At 39.7% G+C, this 27,583-nt stretch overlaps 1 protein-coding gene across 1 annotated transcript; it reads right to left on the bottom strand.

The window, feature by feature from the left end:
- Positions 1-4,309: 4,309 nt before the first annotated feature.
- Positions 4,310-17,482, bottom strand: LOC110045773 (uncharacterized). Its single transcript, XM_089291902.1, has 20 exons — positions 16,472-17,482; positions 15,907-16,013; positions 14,481-14,577; positions 14,174-14,240; positions 13,402-13,548; positions 12,665-12,724; positions 11,879-11,935; positions 11,098-11,342; positions 10,513-10,605; positions 10,303-10,379; positions 10,098-10,149; positions 9,619-9,687; positions 9,255-9,343; positions 8,795-8,877; positions 8,016-8,073; positions 7,584-7,665; positions 6,920-7,074; positions 6,325-6,412; positions 5,251-5,328; positions 4,310-5,163 (listed from the first exon to the last, which is right to left on the bottom strand). Exons 1-20 carry the CDS (start codon positions 17,423-17,425, stop codon positions 5,080-5,082), a joined length of 2,742 nt encoding a protein of 913 aa, XP_089148028.1. The 5' UTR covers positions 17,426-17,482; the 3' UTR covers positions 4,310-5,079.
- Between the last annotated feature and the right edge of the window lie 10,101 nt (positions 17,483-27,583).

The following is a 27,583-nucleotide window of genomic DNA, read 5'->3' as shown; positions in this document are numbered from 1 at the left end:
TACTTTCAAGTTATAAAATCTTTAGAATTTTGATGATTCCTTCGTCTGCTCTTAAGAAAAACAAAGCGAGGATTCCTGTAGGCTTCCCTACGAGGTATTTTCTTTATCTCCTGGTTCCATTTTTAGTCCAACCCCTTTTAACACATGTTTGAGACGCTGGCAGGTCTTGAAGCAATCAAGTTGCAAGATCTAGACGGCTTGTATTTCCCGTAATTAATAACAATGTTTTTATTTCAGCATGTGTTTATCGCGAGATCTGATCTTCAATGACCTAAAAACAGTTCACGCGACATTGGTTTCTATCCAAGTTGTTTTTTCCGTAAAGAGAAGTTTACAATATCCTTCAGGCTATCTTTAAAAAGGGGAACGGGGAATCGGGGAATGGGAATGGGAAATGGGGAATGGGGAATGGGGAATGGGGAATGGGGAATGGGGAATGGGGAATGGGGAATGGGGAATGGGGAATGGGGAATGGGGAACGGGGAACGGGGAATCTTTAAAATGGGGAATCTTTAAAAGCGGGAATCTTTAAAATGGGGAATCTTTAAAAGCGGGAATCTTTAAAATGGGGAATCTTTAAAAGCGGGAATCTTTAAAATGGGGAATCTTTAAAAGCGGGAATCTTTAAAATGGGGAATCTTTAAAAGCGGGAATCTTTAAAATGGGGAATCTTTAAAATGGGGAATCTTTAAAAGCGGGAATCTTTAAAATGGGGAATCTTTAAAATGGGGAATCTTTAAAATGGGGAATCTTTAAAAGCGGGAATCTTTAAAATGGGGAATCTTTAAAAGCGGGAATCTTTAAAATGGGGAATCTTTAAAATGGGAAATCTTTAAAATGGGGAATCTTTAAAAGCGGGAATCTTTAAAATGGGGAATCTTTAAAATGGGGAATCTTTAAAAGCGGGAATCTCTAAAATGGGGAATCTTTAAAAGCGAGAATCTCTGGGAATTATTATTCATTGTAATAATATCGCACGCTAAAGCATATCTGTTTAGCGGGCTAGTTAAGCGGTTCAAATCTCGATTCTTACTCTTTGAGATCTGCTACACCGACCGAAGAATTGATCCGCCTGAAGAATTGAACTCCGGACTGTGACGTTTTTAAATCGAGTTTCGCAGCGATAGATATTTGTTCTAGCGTTATCAAGTACTACTGGAAAGACATGCTACTTAACGACAAAAATATGGCACGCACAATGGGTTCTTGGTTTTGTGATAGACTACGCTTGAATTGGCGGCCGAGAGAGCTGTAATGTTTGTTAAAAAGGTGATGTACTTCATGGAAATTGGCTATCTGAACAGTATAAGAAAAAGTACTATTGTAATGTTTATGATTTTCTTACGCTTTTGTGGCAAACTCAGTGACAGATGTTTCTGTTGGTTTCCGGCCAGCATGGCGTCTCCATACAAATCTCTTGAAATGTGGTAAAAAGTTTGTCCGTATATCTTGCATAAGAAAAATGGCTGTGACCTGAATCCAGGCGGGAGTCTTAGCATATTTACTTTCTTTCTTTTCCCAGATTCTGTACTGCACCTCGTTACTGGGAAGTTTCACGCGTCCCCAGAAACACATAAATAACATATTCTTCATTAAAACAAGTCCGCATTAAATTGTCCTCAAGAAGAAAACTCGTGTTTTCAGCTTTTCTTATACATCACTGAAATTTACAAATTATTATAATTAACGAACAAGAACGTTGCTGATAACCGAACAGAACACGAAATGTAATTCAACTAAATAACTAGCACCATGCAAACTAAGCGTCTATGTTGTGAGTGCGTGACCAAATGACATCTATGCAATGTGATTGCCTACGCAGGAACGTATTATAGATGGCCATGATAGTGTTATCTTTTCTCTTTGCACGCGGTCTTAAAAAAACATTGCCTAAAATTACCCTAAAAGGGTTAGCCACTGGGCACTGCTACATGTAAAGCAATATACATAAGACTGATCGCTGTAACAATAAGTCTATCGGTTTACTGACTCCTATTTACAAATGAAATAAAGAACTTTAGGAAAACAATTGACATATTTTGTTTCCTCACACCGTGAAAGGCCACCTTTTCGCAAGTCTTATACAGTGTTCAAAGTTTTCGAAATGTGCTGGGTGATTCTTTTGCGACCCGTTCCCGCCGAGGTTGCGTCGGATGCATAAACTGTGCCATGAAATGACAAAATAGACAAATGCGTTTTTTTTCCCCTAAGTTATGCTAACTGCAAAGGTCCTGCCCTTATGTCGTGTTAGACCTTTCGTAGGAAACCATTTCACCTCTTTAGCGTGCCATACGACGCATTGCGTATGTGACATAACGAAACGCCTGCTTCTTAGGTGGCGGCTAATTATTTCCGCGGATAGTATTTCCAGCATTCATACCTTGATGGATCAATAATACCAGTCCTTTGCAGTTTACGCTAAACCAAACGTATCAAACGAATGCCTAGTTATTTGTTATAAAATTCATGTCTTTTTCTTCAAGTAACAGAGTACTAAAGCAACACTATAATCGGTTAGATTTAAATGCTTATAACCCAAAAACAGGCCCCGTGACATGAATTTTCTATAATGTCACTATAATTATGAAACGGACATCAGCACATTAGACAAAAATTTTCCCAAATTTTGCAAAACAAACCGGAACAGACAAACAACGGAAGGATCATGCAGGCACTTTAAAAGTTTGTTTTAAAGTTTGCTATTATTGATCCAGCAAAATGTTAGTGCCGGAAGCCGTTATCAAACGTCTTAACTTATAAAAGCATATCCTGCAATAGAAATGAGCCTAAAAAATGCAAAAACACACGGCAAATTACAGAGGTGTCAAACTCAACGAGTCGACATGCAGATAACACGCAGACCTATGACCTATAAAAAAATTTGCCATAGCACGATCTAACGGCTCAACTTCACTTAAAATTCCTCCTTATTACACAACATGAAGTGCCCTTCATGAACACGAGTGAAGCGACAAGAAAGGTCGAGTGACCGAACAGAGAACGGCAAATGTACAAATGTCACGAACCGTAGAAGTCGTGTAGGCTAGTCAACCCCATTTTACACTTAAACTTTTTACCACATTTAAAGAGATTTGTATGGAGACGCCATGCTGGCCGGAAACCAACAGAAACATCTGTCACTGAGTTTGCCACAAAAGCGTGAGAAAATCATAAACATTACAATAGTACTTTTTCTAATACTGTTCAGATAGCCAATTTCCATGAAGTACATCACCTTTTTAACAAACATTACAGCTCTCTCGGCCGCCAATTCAAGCGTAGTCTATCACAAAACCAAGAACCCATTGTGCGTGCCATTTTTGTCGTTAAGTAGCATGTCTTTCCAGTAGTTCTTGATAACGCTAGAACAAATATCTATCGCTGCGAAACTCGATTTAAAAACGTCACAGTCCGGAGTTCAATTCTTCAGGCGGATCAATTCTTCGGTCGGTGTAGCAGATCTCAAAGAGTAAGAATCGAGATTTGGACCGCTTAACTAGCCCATATATGCTAAACATATATGCTAAACATATATGCTTTAGCGTGCGATATAATTACAATGAATAATAACTCCCAGAGATTCTCGCTTTTAAAGATTCCCCATTTTAGAGATTCCCGCTTTTTAAGATTCCCCATTTTAAAGATTCCCCATTTTAAAGATTCCCATTTTAAAGATTCCCCATTTTAAAGATTCCCCATTTTAAAGATTCCCCATTTTAAAGATTCCCCATTTTAAAGATTCCCGCTTTTAAAGATTCCCCATTTTAAAGATTCCCGCTTTTAAAGATTCCCCATTTTAAAGATTCCCGCTTTTAAAGATTCCCCATTTTAAAGATTCCCCATTTTAAAGATTCCCGCTTTTAAAGATTCCCCATTTTAAAGATTCCCGCTTTTAAAGATTCCCCATTTTAAAGATTCCCGCTTTTAAAGATTCCCCATTTTAAAGATTCCCGCTTTTAAAGATTCCCCATTTTAAAGATTCCCGCTTTTAAAGATTCCCCATTTTAAAGATTCCCCATTTTAAAGATTCCCGCTTTTAAAGATTCCCCATTTTAAAGATTCCCGCTTTTAAAGATTCCCCATTTTAAAGATTCCCGCTTTTAAAGATTCCCCATTTTAAAGATTCCCGCTTTTAAAGATTCCCCATTTTAAAGATTCCCGCTTTTAAAGATTCCCCGTTTTAAAGATTCCCCGTTCCCCGTTCCCCATTCCCATTCCCCGATTCCCCATTCCCCGTTTTAAAGATAGCCATATCCTTCATACATCACTACTCCTTTCATGAACAAAACAAAAGCGTGGATGACAGAAATAAGGGGTGACGTATCTTTATTTGTTTGTTTGTTTACTGTTTGCTGTCTGGTTGCATAACAACTCAAAAACAAAGCCCACGCTTCGATCGTCTTCTTGAAAGCTAACGAGTGAATTATGACGTAAGAATGGTTCAACATGAGGTCTACATAGGCCAAGGAAAAACACTTTATGATGAATACATCTCTAGTCTTAATTATTGATCCAAGGCCAGGTATCCCCCACATAAAACTGATAAGCATGGAATAAAAACTCGCATGTAAGAACCTAGTGGTTTAATTAAGAACCTGCAGGCAGAAATTTGCCATATTAATACCCAAAAGTATAAGAACCTGTTTAGCCAAGCAAGATCAAGCAGGTTCTTATGTGTGGGTTACAGTAAATTTATGATAAACATTTTAACCAAGGAGTGACTTTCAGATTACAACTCTACATTACAAGAAAATACATATTACAGTTAGGAAACAAAATTCAAGGACCAAACCCAGGTTTAAAAATTTTTCTGGTAATCAACAACCATATCTACTTCATCGAAATTAAGAACCTAATTAACAACCTGCTTTGCCTAAATTGTCAATAACTACCCCAAGATACAAGAACCTATGTTGCCAGACTAAAAAATGTCGGTTCTTACACGCGGCTTTTTACTATATCGCACCTGTACGTCGAAGAAAAACACAAGAAGAAAGCAAACAAATAAAAACGCGAACCAGAACAACTATTTATTCTATAATCGAAGCGCTACAAAACTGCTTTCTCTCTCTCCTTCCATCAAATAACTTTTTTGGGATTACTCTGTTGAATTGTGTGCGGCGTGATGACGTTGTCTTGAACGGCAATATTCTTACCTTGGTACTGCAAGAGCAGAAAAACAACATTAGCCGACTGGATGGAAAGATCTGAAAACTGTTCAAGATTTACGAGGTATGTGACATGACCAACCTTTCCATCTGGAAAATCCAGGTCCCAGACCCTCGTGAATCCATCGGCAGAGCAGGACACGACCCTGTGTGGGACGGCCTGGGAACAAACATGGACAGCAAGTTACTAACGGAATAACACAGCAACGATGAAATCTCAGGGGATTTACTAAGTAACTTTCACGATCATTTTAAAACACTTCACAGTTGAGCACATCTTCAGTAGAACCCATATGCCCCTTGTTTTACTATTGGCCCGCAATTCGTGCAAAAGGGCACAGGAACATAGCGTTCTGCGCACATTGCCAGTCTTGAACGCATGAAACTAATTAAAATTAATTTTATCATGGGCATCGGATCTTGAAAACGCCGGCCAATTTTTTCGAAGTTTCATAATCCGCCTTAATCTTCCTCAGTCGTAACGATCCCATAATCGGTTTACATTAGTGTTTTCCCACCTTCGAGAACTACTATTTTAGGGCTTTCGTCAATTGAAAGTGTTTTGAATAACACAAAATGACTTAAAACTTCGTGACATGGCTTCTTCAAAGGTGCAAGTTTTCTTTGATCGCACAGACCAATAATTCGGCAAAGGTTTATATGAAGCTTCCACGCGGTATCAAAACTACCACAAAGGCAATTCAACAAAGACACTCTAAAGAGAGGGTAAGAAACGACAGAACATATCCACTGATAATCACTTTTCACTAGACTCTGAAAATGACTTCTGCTCAGTTTGTTACCAACAACAGTTCCCTCACCTAGACAAACGAGCTCGAATTATAATAAGAAACAGCTATTTCTTTAACACTTGTTTATAATCAGTCTGGAGAGTACATTTCACGAACGGTGGAAAATGAAAGTGTGTATGCTTCTTCGAATGGTTGTAAACAATGTATCTCGAAACTTCTTCCCTGTTTAAACTACACTCCATACACAAAAAGCATAAGAAATAGATGCGAGTTTTGTTTTCAATGAATGAGGCTAAAGTACATCATGGATTAATTGCCAAGCTTACGACCACGAAAGGAGATCTCGCAACTTTCCCGCCACTGAAGGCCGCGTGTAATCGGGATCGAAAGGAACATAACCGTACCTTAACACAAAACACCGGCCCTCTATGTCCCTGTAAGGATCTTAGACACGTGCACGTACTTATGTCCCATTCTTTCAACAAATGGTCCCTGGAATGTAAAGAAATAAACTGTATTTACGTTAAAGTACTACTGCATCACTGTTACCTTAGAAAAAAAATGGAACAACGCTCGATAAGCCTGAATTCAGGGCAGGAAAAAACCCAGATACGATTGTCCGGGCCAAGTAAATTTTGCTCTTGGGCAAGTGACAATGGAATTTTCTTGGTCCCATGGGCAAGTGAAATTAACCTCAGTAATCTTGTTAGTGATAATTTTCAATCAAAAACAATAATTTCAAAACCTAAGACTGTAAGGTGAACAAACAATAAATTGAAAGCAGGGATTAATTTAAAATCCAAGCATACTTTGCTCACTTCGCCGTCTGATCGCCATATTGGCCCTCGTACAGGAAGATTAGTTGATAAGGCATGAACATTGCGCGCCTATTGGACAAGTAGTATTTTAGTGTGGCAACTGAAAACTGAGATGTACTGGCCAACTGGGCACCTGGATTTCAAATTTTTTCTTCCTGCCCTGATTAAAACTTTTTCTCACCCTCCGGACGAGAAGAAATGCTGATGATCGTTGTAATCAAGAGAGTGGACTGGGCCCTCGTGACCCTGAATAGCAACCTCGCATTCTCCAGTTTCCAGGTTCCAGAACAAAATCATACCGTCCGCGGATCCACTTAAGACCAGGTTGCCAAGCACCTGCGGGAAAAAGAGAGAGTGTGTGTCTTACCGCACTAAGTACAAGCCCACTTGCGTCATTAGGCCCTTTCTTTCACTATAGAACCCCAGTCACTAGGGCAGATCCAGGATTTCTCTTAGGAGGGAGTGCACCACTGGGAAATGGCGTAACTGACTAGTGAGGTAAACAAATATTAAAAGCGAATATGAAGAAGAAGGCTTCATCTCGGGGTGGGGGGGAGGGGGTGCGCCCTCTTAGTAGATCCGCCCCTGAGTCAGCCATAACAGAACACCTTAGGGAATGAATCAGGTTTTCACTCAGGCAGTGTCCATACACTGATTAAGTTTCACGTTGCAGTTTTTCCTATTTACTGACTGGAAACACAACTTCGCATTCCCTGACGACTGGTATTCTCTTCTAGACCTAAAGAAAAACCTGAGAAAACCCCCAGTCAAACCTTGATCCGTCAGTTCTGTGACGTTAAAACTTCCCCAATAAAAGATATATTGCGTTCATTTAATGATCTTACCGTTAAGGCGAGTACAGCATCCGAATGTCCAACAAATGTCTGAAGACACTTTCTTGTCTTTAGATCCCATAATTTTAAAGTTCTGCAAGATGACGACAAGCAAAACGATTGAAACTCGCGCTTACATTTCTTCCCGCGCTTTGCACCCGTTCGTTACGTGATTCCCCGCGCTTGCCACCCGTTAAAGGCACGTTTTCCGCGCTTGTCTCCACTTAAACGTTTTACCGCGCTTCAAACCGGTTAAACGTTCTAGCCTCAATTAAAGATCTCATTGCTTTGTTGATGGGGTTTGCATGCGACAACTTAAGTCTTTCTCGCAGTGAAGCCTGTAACTATTACCTAAAACTGAAGTCGAGGCATTAATGTAGAAATTAGTCGAGATAGACTCGGTTTCCAAGTATATTTGCCACCGTAAAATTGAATGCCTCTCACCTATCAACAGAACCGCTAACAACATGCTCTCCCTGTAACTGAAGACTTGTGACCGCACCTGAATATTAGCAAACAACAAGACCTAGTCACTGTATTGTTAGGATACACACTTTGTAGAAACCTGTCTGACCTGGAAAGGTCGAGAAAAAAATTGTAACCAACGCAAAGAAAAAATAGGACAGAGGTTTGGTGTGAGAGCCCACACATATCAAGCCCTACCCATATCCCCAACAAAACCCCTCTGGTGTACATTTGACTCCTTTTAACATCAGTTCTAATAACTTGACGTACTTCAGGACAATGTCACTAACTTGATGATTATCGCGATTCTCATCAATTGTCTGGTAGATAATATATCGATTTCGTAATGAGAAATACAATGTTCATCAATCTTGGAATAGATGGCGGTCATTTTAGAGGAACCCAGTCACGGCATTTTGAGATATTTTGGCCACGTTCAAAATTACCTTTAAATTGAAGAAACCCTGAAAATAATAGTTGACTTAGACAGAAAAACATCAAAGAGAAAACAGGAAACCATAAAAGGGCAAGGATGGTTAAGGATGGAGAAGATTGACACGGATTACAAACGAAACATTCAGGCGAAACTTTTTAAGATGCGCAAACCGTGACGTAGCTCCTTTAATGAGGAAACAATGAACACAAATGCATGAGAGTGGTTTGCATTTCACCGATACAAAAGCCCTGCAACACTAAAGAAACTTGCCAAAATGCCGCATTTTCCGCCATGTTTGTTAGATTCTTTTTGATTTACCCACCTTCATGGCCTTCAAGAATGCCTTCGCACTCCCACGTGGCTGTACTCCAGATACGAACGGTACGGTCATGTGACCCCGTGACTCTAAAACCAAGCAGAAGGCATGGAATGATCAAGGTCAATTTTCACAGCAGAACTGTGCGCACAATTTTATTCCTAGGTGATAGAACGCTATACTCACCTTTGATTGAAGCTTTCACGTTTTTTACAAAGTTATTGTGCAGTAATAAGCATGTTAAGTAACAAGGTAACGCCTGCGTTACAGCTAAGCAGCTCATTAGGCTAGCAGGTATTTCCAATTTTCGCAGCATGATGAAACTGGGATATACATGTATTTCATCTCACTAAAAAGGCATTAAAAGAACCTAAAAACCTAAAAAGGCTATAAAAAGAACCTTAAACTGGCAAAAGACAAGAATTCAAATCTGTTTACAAAGATACGCATAAGAACCTTTACTTACAAAATTTCGTCTTTGAATTGCAAACAAGAAACACATCCCTTGTGACCAAAAAGTACTTTAAGTCTGTGAAACTTCACAATATGCCAAACCTAAAATGAAAACGAGATTCCTGTTAAAATAGCGGCCATCAAGAGTGCAAGACAAGACATCGTCTGCTTGTCCGCCGAGTTTTATCACAATTTGACCGAGTTCAAATTCGATGACAGTAAAGATATGAGAGTTGACAAAGACTAAATATAAACTCTGATAATTTCGTTAAATTTTTTTGTAATTTTCCCCCTCCTTTTATTGGAAGGAAATCTGCCATTCCCATATATCAACTACATGTAGGTTTTAGCAAATATAAAATCTAAACGATACAAACCATGACAGTCATATCCCAGGAGCCGCTGATTATTTTTTCGTCGTCAAACTGCAAACAACGCACTCCACCCTTAAAAAAATAACCAAAGTCAATCCTTCAGTTTGCAAAAGACCAGCAGCTAATTTCTCCTTACAATATTCATCCATTGCTGAGCAGACAAGTGATATGAATATAGGAAACCATCAAACAGAGCATATTGTGATGACGCTCTATCGGAATGTTTCTCCCCTTGCTCAACTGCTGTTAGCCTGTGAACAAGCTCCTGATTGAGCTATGAAATGAGGAGGTTTGGGGAGGAAAAATTCCATAGTGATGATGTAGATCTACAGAGATATGTGTGGCATCTCTGATTGGTTGTTACACGCGAAATTTCATAGGGCTTACTCATCAAGTTGAAAATTATTTTTCAAAATTCAATGCGGGAAAAGAAAAGCCCATTTCATTACTAAGCCTAAAGGCTCCTGAGCAGACATCATCACCTTGTGTCCTTTCAGCTTGTGGATACTTCGCCCACTTCTCACATCCCACACTCTAAGAAAAAGCAAAACCAAGTCAAAGTTTATTGTTACATTTGTTAAACTGCGATTCAAAATTTAGTTCAAAATAAAGTAAATTAGTGCACCACTTTATCAAAGTTGTTCGTTCAATTGTAAACACTCTCCGTAAAGAACCTGTTGAACCTACCGTACTGTGCGGTCAGCAGATCCTGTAATAATTCTTCTCTTATCAAACTGTAAGCAAAGAACTGCATCCATGTGTCCCTGAAAAAAAATACCAGTCCATACAATAAAACGGCATTATAAGAAGATCTCCGTGTAACTGAAAAATCGGGCATAACAAAATGTTAATTTGATTAGTGCTGGTAATTGGTTGTATCATCAAGTATATATATACCTGTAGCCTCCGGACTCTTTGAACAGCAAAAACACCTTGGACAGCAAGTGATAGATAGCGGAATTTGTGTTTTCTTGGTTCTCGATCGCCTTCCTGCAAAATAATCAGAAGCAACGATGTGTAAAAAAAAATGTATAATTTTTACTACTTCACCGGCAAATTTAATGCTGGAGGGTAAGCCAGCCATGGACTAGCGTCCCATCCAGGGATTCCATCCTGGTCACTTCATGCTACAAAATAGAAGCTGGAGATAAGTGCTGCCCTGAAATTGCTGAATAGAGTGCTTAAATCGTAAAATCTGAGAAGACCTGTAGTGCTAAGTTGAAAGTTTTTTGTTTTTGAAATTACCCATAATCAGTATACACTGCTCTCCCGCTTAGCACTTACAGATATTGCTTTCTCTAATTAGAACCAGTGCAAGGTCCTTGGGGATCTTTAGAGCAACCTAAGAATGTGCCTGATGTTGCAAGAACCTTTACAATCTTTGAAGAAATCAAATGAAGATCCCCAGGGATCCTCATGAAGATCTTTGAAGATATTTGAAAAGATTCACCAGAGTGGGCCACTCTGTCCTCTGACTCTTACCAAAAGATTTGATGCCTGTACTAAAGTAGGCCTCACATCCAAAGCTACGTCTGCATCTTGTGGTTTGTCTCCTTCTTGAGCCAGCGCCTTGAGACTGTGGGTCAGCATCTTCAAGTTGCCGCCAGTCAAATCATTTCCATCAAAGTCTGAGGCTGCAAACTCGTTTGCATGGTCCCTTTGATCTGTGGTGGTTGCAGACTGCACAGGACCAATGTCTTCCATGGAATGAGTTAATTCTATTTCAACTAAATCCAAGGGAGGGAAAACAGTGCAAACTGTAACAGTGATATCATTGAAGTACAATATGTCACAACTGCAATGCTTACAAAGACCTAAATTCATAGGTCCGCACCACATAGAGAGAGCCTCCATTGTCAGTGTATTGTTTTTCTGATTCAGAGATCCAAGAGTGCACCTGAGTGGGGTCATTGTGTCAAGTTCTTTGATAAGGTACTGTTTATTTGTCTCTCCCCACCCAGAGGTAAAATGTTCCCCAAAAGTTGCCAGCAAAACTTGACAAAAAAATCTGCAAATGGTCTGGACTAGCTAGCATGATCCCAGCCAGGGGAAATTGCTAAATACTACAATAGTGGAGGCCACAAGCATTGACCTTTTGAGCTCCAAAAGCCTGAAATGGCTTTCTCTTCTTTTTAATGAAATAATTACTAAAAACTGTACATGTGCACAGTAAAATTCTGGTCTGGATAGTTTGTTTTTTGTTTTTTGTTTTTTGTTTTTTTTTTTTTCGTTAACTAATTTCAAGCAAATAATTATCTCTTACCAACACCAGATGCTACAGTCTTTTCATCACCTCTCTCTCTGGGCTTGGGCGGCAATTCTGATGTACAAAGCAGTCATGGCAACCATCAGAAAACTAATAAGAACTAGCCCACATACCCTCACAGGGGAGACGTGGGGTATTACCTTTCAGGATCTTTTGATACCCAGGGCCTTGTGAGAGATGGGGACATTGTTTGGAATATTAGACCTAGTGTGGCACAAGAAGTTCTGCAAGGGCCAGGGGTTCAGAAGAAGATAAGCATACAAACTGTTTTCTTTTCTTTTGTGGCTAAATTATTTTACTTACTGTCTGAGTTAAGGGTATATAGTAATATCTTTACTTGGACTTCCCTACATGTATCTTTTCTCCTTGGTACCCCACCCCTGCTAGGGGAAGGGAAGTGGCCTAATGTTAAGCACTCTAGACTCCAGACTGAACAGGCCAGGTTCAAACCTTGGCCAGAGTCCTTGTGTAATGTTAAACAAGACACCTTACTCTTACAGTGCCTCTCTCCACCCAAGTGTACAAATTGGTACCGTCAAATTCAATGCCGGGGTGCCATTGCGATGGAGTGGCATGCAAACCAAGAGGGAGTCGAAATACTCCTAGTGGCATAACTTTAAGCTACAGTACAGGAAATGGAGCTAAATGCTGGCCTAATGGGCTTGAACGCATGCATACTTTACCTATGCCATCCCTACCCCCTCAATCCACTGGCTCTACCTATTAAACACTTTTGACAACAAAATGGTCCCCCTGTTTGGAAGAACATCAAATCAAATTTACCAGTTACTCTTGACTGCTTCTTCTCTTCCCATCTTGCAGCTGCTAATTTCTTTTGCAAATCTGTAAAAATAATTGTACAAACAGTGATTAACAAATCACACAAACCAAAGTACAACTCTGATGTAACACAAACATACGCTAACAAATCGCTTTTTTCCTTTTTTCTCTTCCTTAACGGGGCTCAGTCACGGTATCTGAGTTATTTTGGCCACATACAAAATGACCTTTAAATGGTACATGTAGGAAACCTGAAAATAACAGTAAGATAGAAAAACACCAAAGACATAATGATAAACCATACAGGAACAAGGATGGCTAAGGATGGAGAAGATTAACACGGATTACAAACAATGAATTTGAAAAATTGAGGCTAAACTTTCCAATATGCACAAACCATGACTGAGCCCCTTTAAGTTTGCTTCAGCACATCTGCATGATTAGCATTGCGTAATTACTTTTTACCTTAAATTATGATCATTTTGTGCACCGATGACAGCATTTTTATTCTTTTGTTAAGTACTAGGTACCTTTAAGTTAGTCCTTTACATACGCCTTATTGGCTTCCCCGGGCTTCCTTGCCTCATACATTGATATTTTGTAGACATATTTATAAATGGCAAAATAGTAACAAACAAACAAACAATATACACGTGGAGAGGAATTCAAGCTTTGGACTAAGAAATTAATTTAACCACATGCTATCATAAGGACATTTTACTTTCTAGTTTACAATTCACCTTTCTCCTGTTGTTCTTCAAGTCTCACCATGGCCAGTTGCTTGTAGTAAGTATGTACTTCTCTATAAGCTTGTTTCCAATCGACAGCCTGACCTTGACCAAGGACTTCAATTTTTCGTGTCAAGTCAACAACTCCCTCATTGGCTCCTAAACACAATGTAATCTATTTTAATACCTGCCACAACTATGGTTCAAATTAAATGCAAGAGATTTTACCCAGTAACCCCAAGTATTTTCCAAGATGACCCAAACATCTTCTGCATGCAATTAATGATGCCATGCCACCCTGGCAAGGTAAGGTAAAGTCTGCATACGAGCCAAGTGGCCCATCAGGTTGGAGCTTATCCTTGTTTCTGCAGCACGAAGTGACTAGGAGTATTTCTCCCCCTCAATGGATGGGATGCTAGTCCATCACAAGTCACCCCCCAGCTTTAAATTTGCTGGTACCATTTTTTTCACCTAGGTGGAGAGAGGCATTGTTGGAGTAAAGTGCCTTGCCCAAGAACACAACACAATGTACCCAGCCAGGGCTTGAATGTAGCAAGTAGCAAGTTTATAAAGCCGACATTTTGAGTGACAGCTCTTTTTCACACGTGACACATTTGTTAGCTAGTTAACTTTCCTTACAAACTGAGACAGCCCAAATGTTTGTAAACATACATGAACATTCCTGTATTGAGTTCCACCAGAAAATATCACACCCACCCACTGAGGGTTTTTTGGACCTTTAGGCTAACTACCCGTACCAAAATAAAACAGTTGACTGGCTTACCCAGTGCAGCAATTTTATCCTTCCAAAGTCTAACATCATTTGTTAAAAATCTCCACCGGTGACAAACCTGATGATTGCAATCATATAGTTAGAAGGAATAGAAGAATACCAATTACTCTTACCAAAAAAGAAAAATATTTTTTCAGCATTTACCGAACACCCTGAAGTTCATCAAAAATACTCACACTCTGCTAAGTATAATGCAAATAGTATTTTCTTTACTTTCTTTGATTCTGGAAATGTGATAAAACACTCTTTCGCATGCTTGGTACAGTACATTATTCCAACTCTTCTCAATGAAACTTACCCGAGAACTTTGGCACAGACTTCGGACGTTGAGATAAGAAAATATGTTGAGCAGAACATGGTCTGGAACACAGTTTAAATCTGTTCGATCTCTGAGCCTGAAAAAAAAATAGACAAATCCAGAACAACTGAAAACAGCCAAGAAGTCATTAGTTGTTTCAATTCCATGTAACTGGACATGCACAAAGTACAAATTGGTAATCTCTGCCCAGTTCCAAAAAGTTACAGATGTAACAGTATTTTGTGATTGTCCATAAACACTAAAGAAGTAAATAAGTACCATTACCATTGCCAGTTAATACATTACATTAGTATAATTTCCAGAGGTGAATATAAGAATTGGACATTCTGATTGGTTGAAAAGCTCATCATATGAAAGCTATATTCACCCCACTAGAGCTTGATTATTAAGCTCACCATCTTTGCCATCTCGGCAAGTAAACATGGCGGACAGTTGCTGAATGGAGTTTTCAATTATTCGAAAGACGTCACTCCAAGTCCAGAATATTTGACAGGATGGAGAATTTTCAAAATGACTGCTGTCGCCCTTAGACCAAAAATCTTTTCAAGAACTCGTACTCAAGGCTTTTAGGAATCGTAAACGCAGTGGTTGCGCCAATCGCCAGCAGGTCAGATGGATTGACCAAAATTTATTTTTCTTCAAACTAAATAAGCTACTCATTTTTAGGCAATGAATTAACAACTGTGAATGAAGTCAACAACGATAAAACAAAGGTACTGGATGAATTCATTTTTTGTAGTGTATAATGAGTAAATTGATTGACAATTGATGTACATGTAAGCTTATTATTAAAACTGCATACGTGTATGCACACGAACAACTGTGTCTATGTTTTTATGTTTTAGTCTGTTATTTTGTAGTCCTTGATATTCACCTCTGAAAATTATACTAAAACAATTACTCCCATTGGCGAATTGTTAATTAATTAATAACATATGTAAACAACCACTGCATGACCATAACATTCATATTTTAATAATAACTCTAACTTATATGCTCTCTAATCAGCCCTGTCAAAATATTTTGTAGTAGCAGGCAGAACAATAGAAGGAGTAGACAGTGATGGCCAGAGATGGATTTGTTATATAGTCAGGATTAGTGAACTCCAGAGTAATATAGGCCGCAAAGTTAACTGCCAGCTGCCTGCACATTTTAACAGGGCTGTTCTCGTGTTCTTCCATTACTTGTGGGATATCTGGATTTCCCCAAAAAAATACCATCCCAATAAAATAACGTCACAGAGATCTGCGTGGTGTCTAAGTAGACCTACATAAAGCTAACCTCATTACTGTTGCACTAAGTTTGATCGAGTCTGTGATGTACATCTTTCAAGAAAGGGAAGGACTGAGTCTCCAAAGGGAGAAATCTGATTGTTGAGGTGATTAGTTTTTTCTTTCTATTTTACCTTTGAGCCAAACACTGAGCAAAGAAATTGAGACAATCATCATCACAACACTTCACCACTTCTGACAGTAGTTCCACTCTCTCATGTGTCTGCCAATCATCTAGCCACTGATCAAACAACAGAAGAACAAAAATACAATAATGTCTACAAATAAGTGTAATATCAACATGAGAGTGAGTAAATCAAGAGAATGCAAATCCTGTCACAACTTTGATCAGCGAGAACTAACTAATTGTTGCTCATCATAAACTCGCTTCAAATTCAGTACTACTCTGGTGAGGTATTAAAGAAACTGCAAAAAATTGCCAATGCTATTTTCAAATAAAACTAATAAATCATTCAGAATCAGTTTGTACTTAGCATGCATACCGGTATATCAAGTTAGGGATGCACGCGGAAAGTTTGGAGAACACAAGAGACGCGTAAGAGTTGCTTGAGGCTCAGCTGCGAGCAACTCTAACTTCTTTAGTGCTCTCCAAACTTTCCACATAATGTCATAAAGAGATATATACCATGGCAGCTCCATAGAAGTCAAATAGGATGGGTGTTATAATGTAACTTATACCTGGTGAATCTGAGAGATTTGTGATTTAAAATGATTTGACAGTTTACTCTTGCGTGGCTTCATCAGCCGGGCACCCTTGTGACCTTCCCACCACTTGTCATGTTTAAAGGTAACTGGTGCATATCCATATAGCTTATCAGTATCGCCAGTCCTCAAGGTGGTTTTCATATTTCCAAGCTGTCGATGATTAAAGTTTGAGAAAAAATTTGGCGTGCTCACTCTCCTTGAAAACGGTGGAGCATGTTCATGCCGGCGGTTTTCCTCCACATCTATAGCTAATTGTACAGTATGGGCTGATGCTGTCATAGGTGAACCCCCTTCGGGGGAGATGGGGGACTCCGTCTGGCCGAGAGTCCCCCTGTCTGCAATGTTTGTATCACTCAAATTCATCTGAACCCCCCCTGATTCACTCTGAAAACTGTCTGAATCCCCGTCTTTAACATTTCCTTTTTCTGTTACCATATTTGAAGAATTAATCCGATCTATTTCCTGCGAAGGTTGAAGAGCGATCATTAGCTGTTCCGCGCTAAAGCCTTGGTTAGCTTGGACTACCTCACTAGCTACTGGAGCAGTTCGAACTAGTCGAGATTGTAAGAGACTTGTTGGGTAAATTCCTTTCAGTCTGGCCGCAAAATCTCTGTGAAACACTGGTTCAAGAGTCGTCACTAAGGCCTGTAGCTGGCCCTTGGTACACTTGTCAGATACACCGCATAATAAAATCCGTTGTTGCCAAGATCTCCAGCCAGTGAACCATTCGCACACCTTCTTGCAGATTTGTTTGTGAGAGAACAAACTGCTCACTAATTGCACATCAACAGTGCTAAGTTCCAAGCTTGGCAGTATCAACGGCTTGTGAGTATTTTTGAATCCTACTCGCTTATTCTTCTTTCCTTCTTTGGACGTGTTGGCTTTAACGACCGGCAGAAAAGTCAACTCATCCCTGCAGTCCGCCATTTTGGCGGCATCTGTATTGAACTCTCTTGTGTTCCCTAGCAACCGTGCAGAAATCAGGATGTTCGCCTCCAGATCTCTACAGACCGTTGACGGCCGTTTCCTTGGAGACAAGTTTATCGTCGTTTGCGTGCTCAAAATGGTTGAATAAATCCTTTATCGAGAAAGCCGGATAGATATTGGCGACTTTTTCTATTAGGATGGTTCCGCGACTTTTTTAAATTACTCCTGGATTCGAAAAACTCAGGAGGGTCTAAAAAAAACCACCTTGCATACGGCCGGTGAGCATCATTATCACCTCGGGATTCAGCCGGCGGGGAAAGGCTGTCGAACTGTCCCATAAAGTGAAATGCGGGTCAACAGGAAAGGCATTGAAGTCGGGCAACTTTGCTCAGTGGAGATGGCATTGAATGTTCACAAATTTATAATTCCAAAAACCATCCCAGGCTGTAAAAAGTGAAAAATATAAAACATTTTGGGTCTGCAAGCCCATGTAATTTGGCGCCAAAAATGGGTAGCTTGCAGAACAGGCGGATTAGTGGGGCAGAGAGCGAAACGCGATACACGAGCGCGGAGCGCGAGACGAAAGAAATCTGACGGAATTTTTTCGTTTCGCCCTTCGCGCTCGTGGTCGTGCTCCGCGCTCGGATATCGCGTTTCGTTCTCTGCCCCGCTAATCCACCTGTTCTACCGGCAAAAAAAATGGGTCACCCGCGTCCGGCAACTCGCTCGTGGAATGTCGCCATCCGGTAGGATACTCAAATTGCGGTCGTTTCGCCCGATAGGCCAGTTCGCCCAATGCCAGTTTTCCCGGGCTGTTACCTTCGTGTTTAGTTGATTAAGGAACGAGAAACAAACAAGTTTTGTGTAATTTTGTTTCATAATGCCCATGAAAAAGTACGCCTCAAAAATTCATCCTACGTTGTGTCGGTTTTTGCTTTTATATTCTTCGTTGTCAAGTTTTCGCAGACTTATAGTCCGGGCGAACTGGCATCGGGTGCGCGAACTGGTTATCGGGCGAAACGACCGGTTACCGGATACTTCTTTTGCTATTTTGAACAAAATACCTTATTTACTAAATAAGGTATTTTGTTCAAAATTTTATTTTCGTAAGACAGCTTTGACTGCAACTCGTACTGCGGACGCAGCCACCGTATGCAAGGTAATCTTGTGACGCGGATTTTGTTCACGTGGATATAGTACAGCCCATGCCCAAAGGGTCTTTTACATGCATTTTCGTCCGTAATGAAAACATTCGAGGTATGTGAAGCCTGTCCCAAGTAACACTTCAGGTATAGTGCATCCATGCAACACGCGTGGTGACATTTTATCAGCGCGGAAGAACTGGGTACCATGTCCAAAAATAAATTGAGAGGGATTCACTCTGTCACCCTTCATCTTCTCTTGCACTGGGTTATTATGAACAATACCACGTCGCATTATCGTGATTAGAACTAAAAAATCCAAAACCCCATACTGGATTATGACACAATTATGATACAGCACAGCCGGATTCTGTTCGTTCTCATGATAAGCTAAATTAGAAAGCTATGTTTTATCAGAGTGTATTCCAAGGTTTGTCTTACACGCTGGTTCGTTGAGCCGGGCGTTACATTTTAGATATCGTTTCGTCTGGAGGACATATTCTTTCCAGTTTAGTATACACAATACAGAGGAGCCCCGGCCGCTTTATATGGACAGTTTTGTTTGTCCCGATCGGCGAAAACTCCTGTACTGGGTCTGTACTTCTCTGTTACTTACCTATTTCGCGGGAAAGGAAGTCTAAAAATAGACCGGTCTGTGAAAATGCCATGGAAGACAGATTATTAGTAGTACATAATTTTTAATTATATACTAAATGAATTGTATATATAGTAAATGAATTTGTAATGATATATTTGTGAACCCTGATGAATTTTTTTCTGTGTCTAAGGAATAATTAAAGATTGAAGATTACTTTTAGCCCACTTCAGCACGGACACTGATTGATATAGACAACGTACACTTTCATGGGACGTGCACGCTCTCATACAATGTTAACCTCTTTCTGTGGACGTTAGTAAGTAAATAAGTAAGTAATTAGCTTCATTTTACCAGAGTAGCCCATTCAGCAACGGGGCTGGTATTTTGGTTATCTTGTGCACTGTATATCTCCAGGAGCCCATCACCAGGAGCCGGTGCAACTCCCGTACTAAGGCTATGTCACGGTATTTTCACAGACCGGTCTATTTTTAGGCTTCTTTTCCCGCGAAATAGGTCAGTTCCGGTCTACATGAACGTGCATCGGTAAAGAAAAAAAGTCGGCCTTCAGGTGGACATGTCGACATAACAAAATTGAATAAATAATAAAATGCGCTAATTCCCTCTCTATTTTCATGTTGTGAATGGTCACTGAGGTTCCTGCGTGGGTCTGAATTCGCGGTAAATTCAAACTAAAAATAGATCGGTCTGTAAAAACGCCGTGACAGGAATATGGGGTAGTTGCACGCTTCTAGTGATGGGCTCCTGATGTGTCGTGGTTATGTGCAAATCGTATTGTCTGAAAATGAAAGCTTTTTACAGGTTAGCGGCGCGACATGTATAACAACATGGTCTTTCTTCTGGTGTATTGACCTTCTAAACCTTAGTAAGAGACATTTGAGTAATATAACGACTGTTACACTCCTTCAGGTTGAACTTAAATTAGATTCAAGACGTTAAAAATCGTTCCGCATGCCTAAAATTCTGTGTGCTTTAGATGTATTTGTATCCGAATACATAAAACATATGCCCTTAACGTTTATCCTGACACCCGCTCAATTTCGCATTAAAATAATTTTGCCTGAAATTCTGGCAACTGAAAGACTTTGCTAAGGTTAACATGAAAACAGATTTAGTTTGATTCGAAATGATTTTCCAGTCGCGTTAGGTGCCATTAAATATTTCCAAGGGCTCTCCCTCATTTTCTCTTGATATTTCTCCACCTGGGGGTCGTCGCGCCCTCTCCAAAAGTGAAATTTGCAGTTTTCGTGGCGCTGTTAAATATTTGATTCGCAACATCCAGTAATGAGCCTTATGACAATTTTGAAGAAATCACCCCATTTAGGGGCGGGCCATTGACTTTTGAGGGGGAGGGCGGGTGATTTTGGAGACCTCGCTGAAAAACATTCTCGCTCGTTCAGTGAGCCGAAAAAAGCACAGTTCAGATACGAAGAAAAAATATCATGTATGCACACGTCGCGGGCAAAGAAAGTATTAAAAAAAATCGCACCTGTACCAAATTATTTCCCCCTCTCTCCCCTCCCCCTTCTCCCCCACCTTAAAAGTCAAATCAGGTTTTCCCCCCCTCCCACCTTGGATCACTGGGTCGCTCCGCTAACGCGACTAGAAAATCATTTCAAATCAAACCGAAATTTATTTTTATTCTAGCAGCCTTGGTATAAGATTTTTATTTGCCAAATTCTCAGGCAAAATTATTTTTGATGCGAAATTGAGTGCTGGGTGGTTTTTACAGAGACAGCCTCTAACTGTTTCCCTTTGATGTTCGTATTAACCGAGTTCTACAATATAAGGAATGTTATGACATAAATCCATATATATAATCAAGCACACGAAAGGCCAGTTCTAAGCGCTTCACTATAGGTGTTTTACAGCCTCCAGTTATATAGGTCTTCCGACAGAAAAGGATTATTTTTTTTTTTAACTTAAGAAAATGTCAAGGCGTCGATACTGAGGATTTCAATGGGGTTAAGTGAGAAGTCTCAAGCTGCTTCAAGTTATTCCTAAACCGAGAAATGAGGAAATGGTTACAGTAAGAGTGGGTCAGCTAAGATGAGTGATGCAATGAAGAAAGTTCATCTGTGACCGGCCAAAAAGTTGCTTATTTTTGAATATAAACCACCAAAATAAACTCCTTAAGGTTGGCATCTTTGCTGCTCATTCAGTATTGCTTGAGATCCAGTGCGGTTTGGAAACTGAAAAATGTCAAAAATGCTGCGTCACAGTTATATACATAGCAGCTACTGTAATTCCATGCTGTTGAACATTGTTTTTCGTAATTCCGTCAATGTATAAAGTATTTTAAGGAGCGTAGAAGTCTTTCATTGCCTTCACTGAATACTGAGACAAACTCGACCGATTGGAGACAAGTCAGAGATCAGAGGGACAGGTGAGACAGGACAATTTTGTCACTTCTATTAACTAAAAAGCCCAAACGTTAAATGTTTAGTTAGCACGTTAACTTAGCTATGTCGTTCATAACGCTACGCTCGGTACTGAAGTAAGTTTCAACAAATCCCGCCATGGCTTAAGTCATATGTATAGGTATGCTGGTAGTCTTATATAGCAGCCAGGGCCAAAGCCAGTATAGGCAAATCGAGGCATTTGCCTTAGTCATTGTTTTTGTTTCTGTCGTTTCTTTTTAGGAGGGGGAAAGTAGAACACTGCTAAAGAACTAGTGAGAGAATTTAACCATGGACATTGCCTCAGTCTTTAGTATTTTTCCTTCTAAGGCCCTGGCAGCGGGGCTGATACTGAAGGGCGGACAAGTTGAAGTGGTGGGTTACCGTAAAACCAACAGCCACAAACTTCGTGTGGGCGATACAGAGCTTATCTGAAGAATGTATGACAACATATTGCAACAAACATGCCAAACACTGAGAAACTTGCACCACAATTTACAATCCCTGTAAAACACTTCCGACACGTAATAATTTACGTCATTTTAAAGTAGATTAAAGTTTCCTTTCATTATAATTTTCGATAACCGTCGAAAGCATAGGTTACATAACTTCTGATAGTTGTCAATACTGAAAGACAGGAGCGACGCAGAATTTATGAACGTTCTCAAAAAATTCTTGTGTAATTTATGTTGCAGGTAAATTTATTACTCCTGCTAGCTTTTTGCCTTAAGGGTACTGATGAATTAGACTGTTAGAAGCACGCTACCACCCCCAAAGCCGCGCACCGCTCAATGCCAACTCTAAAAGCTTTTAAAACTCCAACAGATTAGTTGTCTCCCTCATCCACGCAACGCCAGAAAGGTCTTCAATTTTCCCGCTCTTTTATAGTAGGAAAAACAAGGTTTAGTTACTATCTATTAACGGGAAAAGACGAAGACGGCTTGGCCGAGTCTACTAGTGTGATTTGGAACAATTCATATTTAGACTAACGAATCAACACTTGATGATGCAATACAAAAAGAATTGAGCGACGGTCCAAATTACGCGAAATAAGAGGTAGTTTTGAAAGACGCACAGCTTTGATAAATGTGCTCACAAACAATTGTAAGAAAAAAAAAACATTATCTGACTTAAATTCTTAGTTGGACTCGACATTTGGAAGCAGGAATTTTAAGACATAGCCCCATATCAATCAGTTTGTTTTTCAGGTCTTTTCCTTCCCCGAAACACCATATACTGGCCTTCAGTCACTTCTTTGTTTATAACTGAGATTCCCGCAATCACCTGACACGTGATTTGCATGTTTTTTTATGGTATTCGAAACGTCTTCTCGAGTTTGTGTCATTTTCTTCAAGGAAACAATTGTCGGTTATCCAAATAGTTAGCCTAAAATACCAGAGTTTCCTTGATATATTGAGCGGCGGCTTACGAATCGTGCCAAGTACTCGAACTCCTTACTCTCTGTTTTTCATTCCTTGTTTTTAATGGTGGCAATGCTGTTATCAATCACGTCGCGTTCCAATTATCTACATATCAAAATCATTACACAGCTCTGTAACAAAGTGATGGCCTTGAATGGCCGCCTGAATCGTCTTCTTATTGTTGCAAGAGCGCCACTCGGAAACCGAGAAGCACTTTTACTGTTTTTGTCAATGCGGTCGGGTTCTCTAGCTTTGACTCGAGATGGGGGGGTGAAATAGCCACCTCACAAGCATATTGCTCAGGTTGTTTGGTTCCGCAGTTCAAGGGTGTTTTTCCCATTTCTAGATATGTTTAAAAATTGAGTTCTCTGTGATCTGGGGTATTTCGGCGGGCTTTAAATGAGGTCGTAGTGGATTGATTTAACAGTCATCTCTAAAAGATTCTAAAACGATTTTGCTGGGATATGCAGTGAGGGAACGTCTTTAATAATGAGAAGTTTGCCGGACTCGGCATTGGTTGTTTTCTTAAATATTATCGGTTACGTCATATAATTACACAATCAAACACACCAAGCATTTCAGTCTTTCTTTTCATTTACGGTTCAGGAGGAAATGGAAATTAAAATACCGGCATTGTACTGGAGGAGCAACAGCAGCTCATAGCCACAGATGTAGTTGTCTTACGATATCAGCGCCAAAATAGCACTCACACTGATTAAACTGATGAATTTATAACAGGTAATGTAAAGTCGAAGAAGTGGCATTAAATTTTAATACGGAATATAAATCAGCTGTTGTTTTGGCGAGAGGCACATGATCCGGCTGACAGACATGATGGAGGAGTGTAATGAGAATCGAAATGTTCTTTTTGTCACCAGAATGGAGGGCTATAACTGAAGCAGCTTTAAAATTAGGGTTGAGGATTAAGCCTGTCTCTACTTGAACTGTTATTAAATGATCGTCTGTGTGAGGAGTCACTGTCAATGATTATTAAACGGTCCCTATATGGATCAAAAAATGGACTTTGTGTCTTGCTGAGCAGTTTCTTTCGTGCATGTAGTTTGGACTGCCTCTTATCTACATAGGAAATAACAAGATAAGTGATTAAGTGTCAATCAATTAGGCACTAATCACGCTAGGTTTTAGCAACACTCAAACCGAAACCCGCTTCCGGGCCTTCCGCACTTGTGTGAGTTAACGTAAGAAAAGTATGGTTGGGTGACTTGTTGGGTTTAAATATTGACCTCACCACCTTTGATGCGCACGTAACCTGAAAGAGAGAACCACTCATTTAGTTCGGAGCTTGCTGAATCAGTCTTGATCCATCAGAAAGCAAAGGGTAAGGGTTTTCCTATCACTAATAATTCAACTAGAGAATTACTCATTCAGCCAGCCAAGCTCTTACCTCTGGTAACATTTTCGACTGGAGCGCATTTTCTCATTCAGGTAATTTTTGCTGATTACGCAAATTTCATTAATCAGTCTTGTAAAATGAATACGTTTACACTAAGCTCGCGTTCTTCGATCCCTCCACTGACTGATCACATATGATGATCTGTTGTTGGTCTTTAATGCGCTTATTCAGAAGGTTTTTAAGGCGATCTGCTGTATCAAAACAATTATATTCCCTCAGTGGTTGATTACCTGCGTTTTCGAATTTCATTGACGAAACTCAGTGCATGATGACAGTATGTTGAACTCGGCAAGCTAAGTTACACGATCTGAAATAATATTCAAACATTCAAACTGAAACTAACGCTTATTTTCTTCAACAAGACAATCACGTCACAGCATTGATACAACGGATGTTTTGTAGTTGGTCATTACAAGAGTAAACCTCTGGATATTAAAACAAATTGAAGGCGTGACTACAAACAAATACAGTATGTACAGCGCAAGTTGTCACCTGCTTTAATATTGCGCGCGTTAAATTAAACCGGCAAAAAGCAGTGGTTCAGTTCTAAATCAAACAAAATAGACCTGGCACGACCTTCTAGTTACATCTCTCGAATTTGGTACAATCCTTTGTTTAGTATCTTAACTTTGCTATTCATAAAGTCTTCAGAATTCGATTCTTAAGAAAATTATTTGTCATCGGATTCCTGTACAAAAACTATAATTTCTGACGTGTGTTGCCAACTCGTCAAGATGGCTTCCGCAAAATCGCGATAAGTCTATTTTACTACCCATATGGTGAAATTAGTTTTATTTGCTTTTCGTGTTCCGACGGAATTCGAAAAGTTTTTCGGCAATTCTGTTTTAATTAACAATTATTCCATGAAACCGCGTTGGATATGAAGTGATAAATAACCAACGAGCGCGTAGCGCGAGTTGGTTATGATCACTTCATATCCAACAAGGTCGAATGGAATAATTGTTTTAGTATATTCTTAATCGGGTTTTTGCCGCCGATTTTTATTTCAACAATTTTACAGAGCGGAAAATTTTTAAACTTGGCGCACTGTTTTCCATATAAGGTAAAACTCCGACTAATGGCTCATAGTCGGAGTTTTTGAGCCAATCAGAGAGCTAGAAATGCAATAGTCGGAGCTGAGAATATACTAATAGTTGATAATCATTAGAACATAAATTTTGAACCAGTTAGTTGACTCAGTGACTATACTTTATTTTTTTGTTTCGCGCCAAAACTGCATTCCCGCCCAAATTTAATGGCAGACGCGTCGTGCTTCCCGCCAAATCTAACCGTCAGTCGCCCGCGGCAACAAAACCGAGCAAAACCTTCAACCCCGACATTGCTTCGGGGAAACTTTGTGCGAAAAATTAGTTTATTAAGAAGCTTTATTTCGACAAAAATGGAGTTAAAACAGCTCATAAAGACAGCAAAAAATTGTTTCACAAGTGACGGCAGGGCCTTCTGCGCGGCTTGAGTCTGAAACTGTACGCAAGTAAGTTTTGATTTTTGTAAACATTTGTAATTTACTTTTATAATTTTCTGTTCACGAGTGTAGACGGCAAGTATTTGTTTTAAGCCAAGGCTTACGACCTTTCAAAAAAAAATCTACACCGACCAAGCTTTGTAGTCGTTAAAGGTCAGGATTTTTTATTTCAGTTTAGATAGACTTGACATGGTTTTGGCCTCAATTTTTTCAGGAAGGTCAATACATCATAAATTAAAGCTGAATTCTGAAAAAGGTTATTTGTTGGAACTAAGCTTATCTAGACAAAAGATCTGTACTTCCTAAATTTAAGGGGTGTGGTTAATTACTACAAAGAGCTCACAAATAAAACGTGTAGTTCTGTTTTGATTTAAATCCATGCATTTCTCTGCTCATCCATTTGTTTGTCCGAGCGAACTTGTTAATTCACCTACGAACGGGGAAGATCTTTTCAGTTTATAAACACGTGAGGTTTTATCTGTTATTTTTTTGCAAACGATATATACTTTTATCCGTTTAATCGGTGCGACAAAAGTGATTATCAACGCGCTCACGTTCGTCCTCCTTGCGAGTTTGCAGTAAAAGGAAACAGCTACTGAATGCAGTCATTTTAAGGACGATGCCTACTTTTGTTAGTGCGCACACGTTCTGCGCATCACGCAAGCCATGGTTTAGCTCCACGCGCGCGCTGGGGCTGAAATTGACGTAATCAACTACGCTATCACGTACACGACTAAATTGAAAGCAAAATTTTCCTACTGTGACCAAATCAAGTTTAATGAGCCTGTACTTAAACCAGGAACACCAGAATAACAGCATATCGCTAACCACAAACTGTTTACGTGTTCCAGCTGAAAACCTAGCTATTATCTGTCGAAAATTATACTGAAATCCAACTGTAAACATGTACCTGCAGATGGCGTAGTGCGCGCGCAAAACAAGTGCGAGATACGCAAATGTCTCACTTACTGGGGAGGTGACAGGAAAAAATGTAACGGGCACCGTAAAAGTTTTCAAAAAAGATCAATAACTTTAAAAAACGCGTGGTTACCCCTACATTTTATGTTATGAAATGGAAGTGGCAAGTCTATTCAACACGTGATTAGTTTCTGGTTGTGAGTAAAAGGTATTTAGACTGTATTTTAGCTGAGCCAGAGGTAGGCTGTCAGATACGTTAAAAGCGCTTTTGCAACGATTTTGTTATTAAAAGCATATCAAAAATGTTTTGTTTTTTTGTCACCATTTACCATGTAGTTTAAACATCTTTTAAATGTGTTTGCTTTTCTGTATGTAAAGGCGAATTCTATGGAAATCTGTGAAGAAATATCCTTTCCTTCTTTTTTCAGGAAAATGCTGATGTCACCATTTTTGTTGAGATTCAAGGCTAATTATCTCGAAAAAATGCGTGGCTACCCACATTTTTCTTTGTGGATTCCAATAGCCCTTGCAAATATCTACTTTTTCCGCGTGGTTCTTGGCGCAAAACCCTTGGTATTTAGTAGGCACCGTCCTTAACGTCCATCTCCTTCTTCACTCCCACCCCCTGCGTTCGGCGTGTCCACTTGTCATTTCTCCAACATGTTCTAACCCTCCCTACCCTTGATATTTATCTGGGTCTCGCTCTTCTCAACTTAACTCCTTCCCTTGAAGCTGACTTGTAACTTACCAGTCTGTACTTGTCAT

This window comes from Orbicella faveolata, unplaced genomic scaffold, assembly GCF_042242905.1.
Source record: "Orbicella faveolata isolate gen_17 unplaced genomic scaffold, um_ofav_v1 contig_24, whole genome shotgun sequence".
NCBI lineage: Eukaryota > Metazoa > Cnidaria > Anthozoa > Scleractinia > Merulinidae > Orbicella > Orbicella faveolata.
Note: the sequence above shows the minus strand (reverse complement) of the source record. Positions and strands in the feature narration are given on the sequence as shown.

Bases quoted from the DNA above. Each gene is read 5' to 3' on its own strand.
- LOC110045773 (XM_089291902.1), bottom strand. From the start codon at position 17,425: ATGGCGGACTGCAGGGATGAGTTGACTTTTCTGCCGGTCGTTAAAGCC. The intron at 11,343-11,878 runs GTAAGAGATAAT...CCTTGGATTTAG, and splicing joins GACTGTAGCATCTGGTGTTG to TTGAAATAGAATTAACTCAT. The intron at 6,413-6,919 runs GTGAGAAAAAGT...TTTACATTCCAG, and splicing joins CATTTCTTCTCGTCCGGAGG to GGACCATTTGTTGAAAGAAT.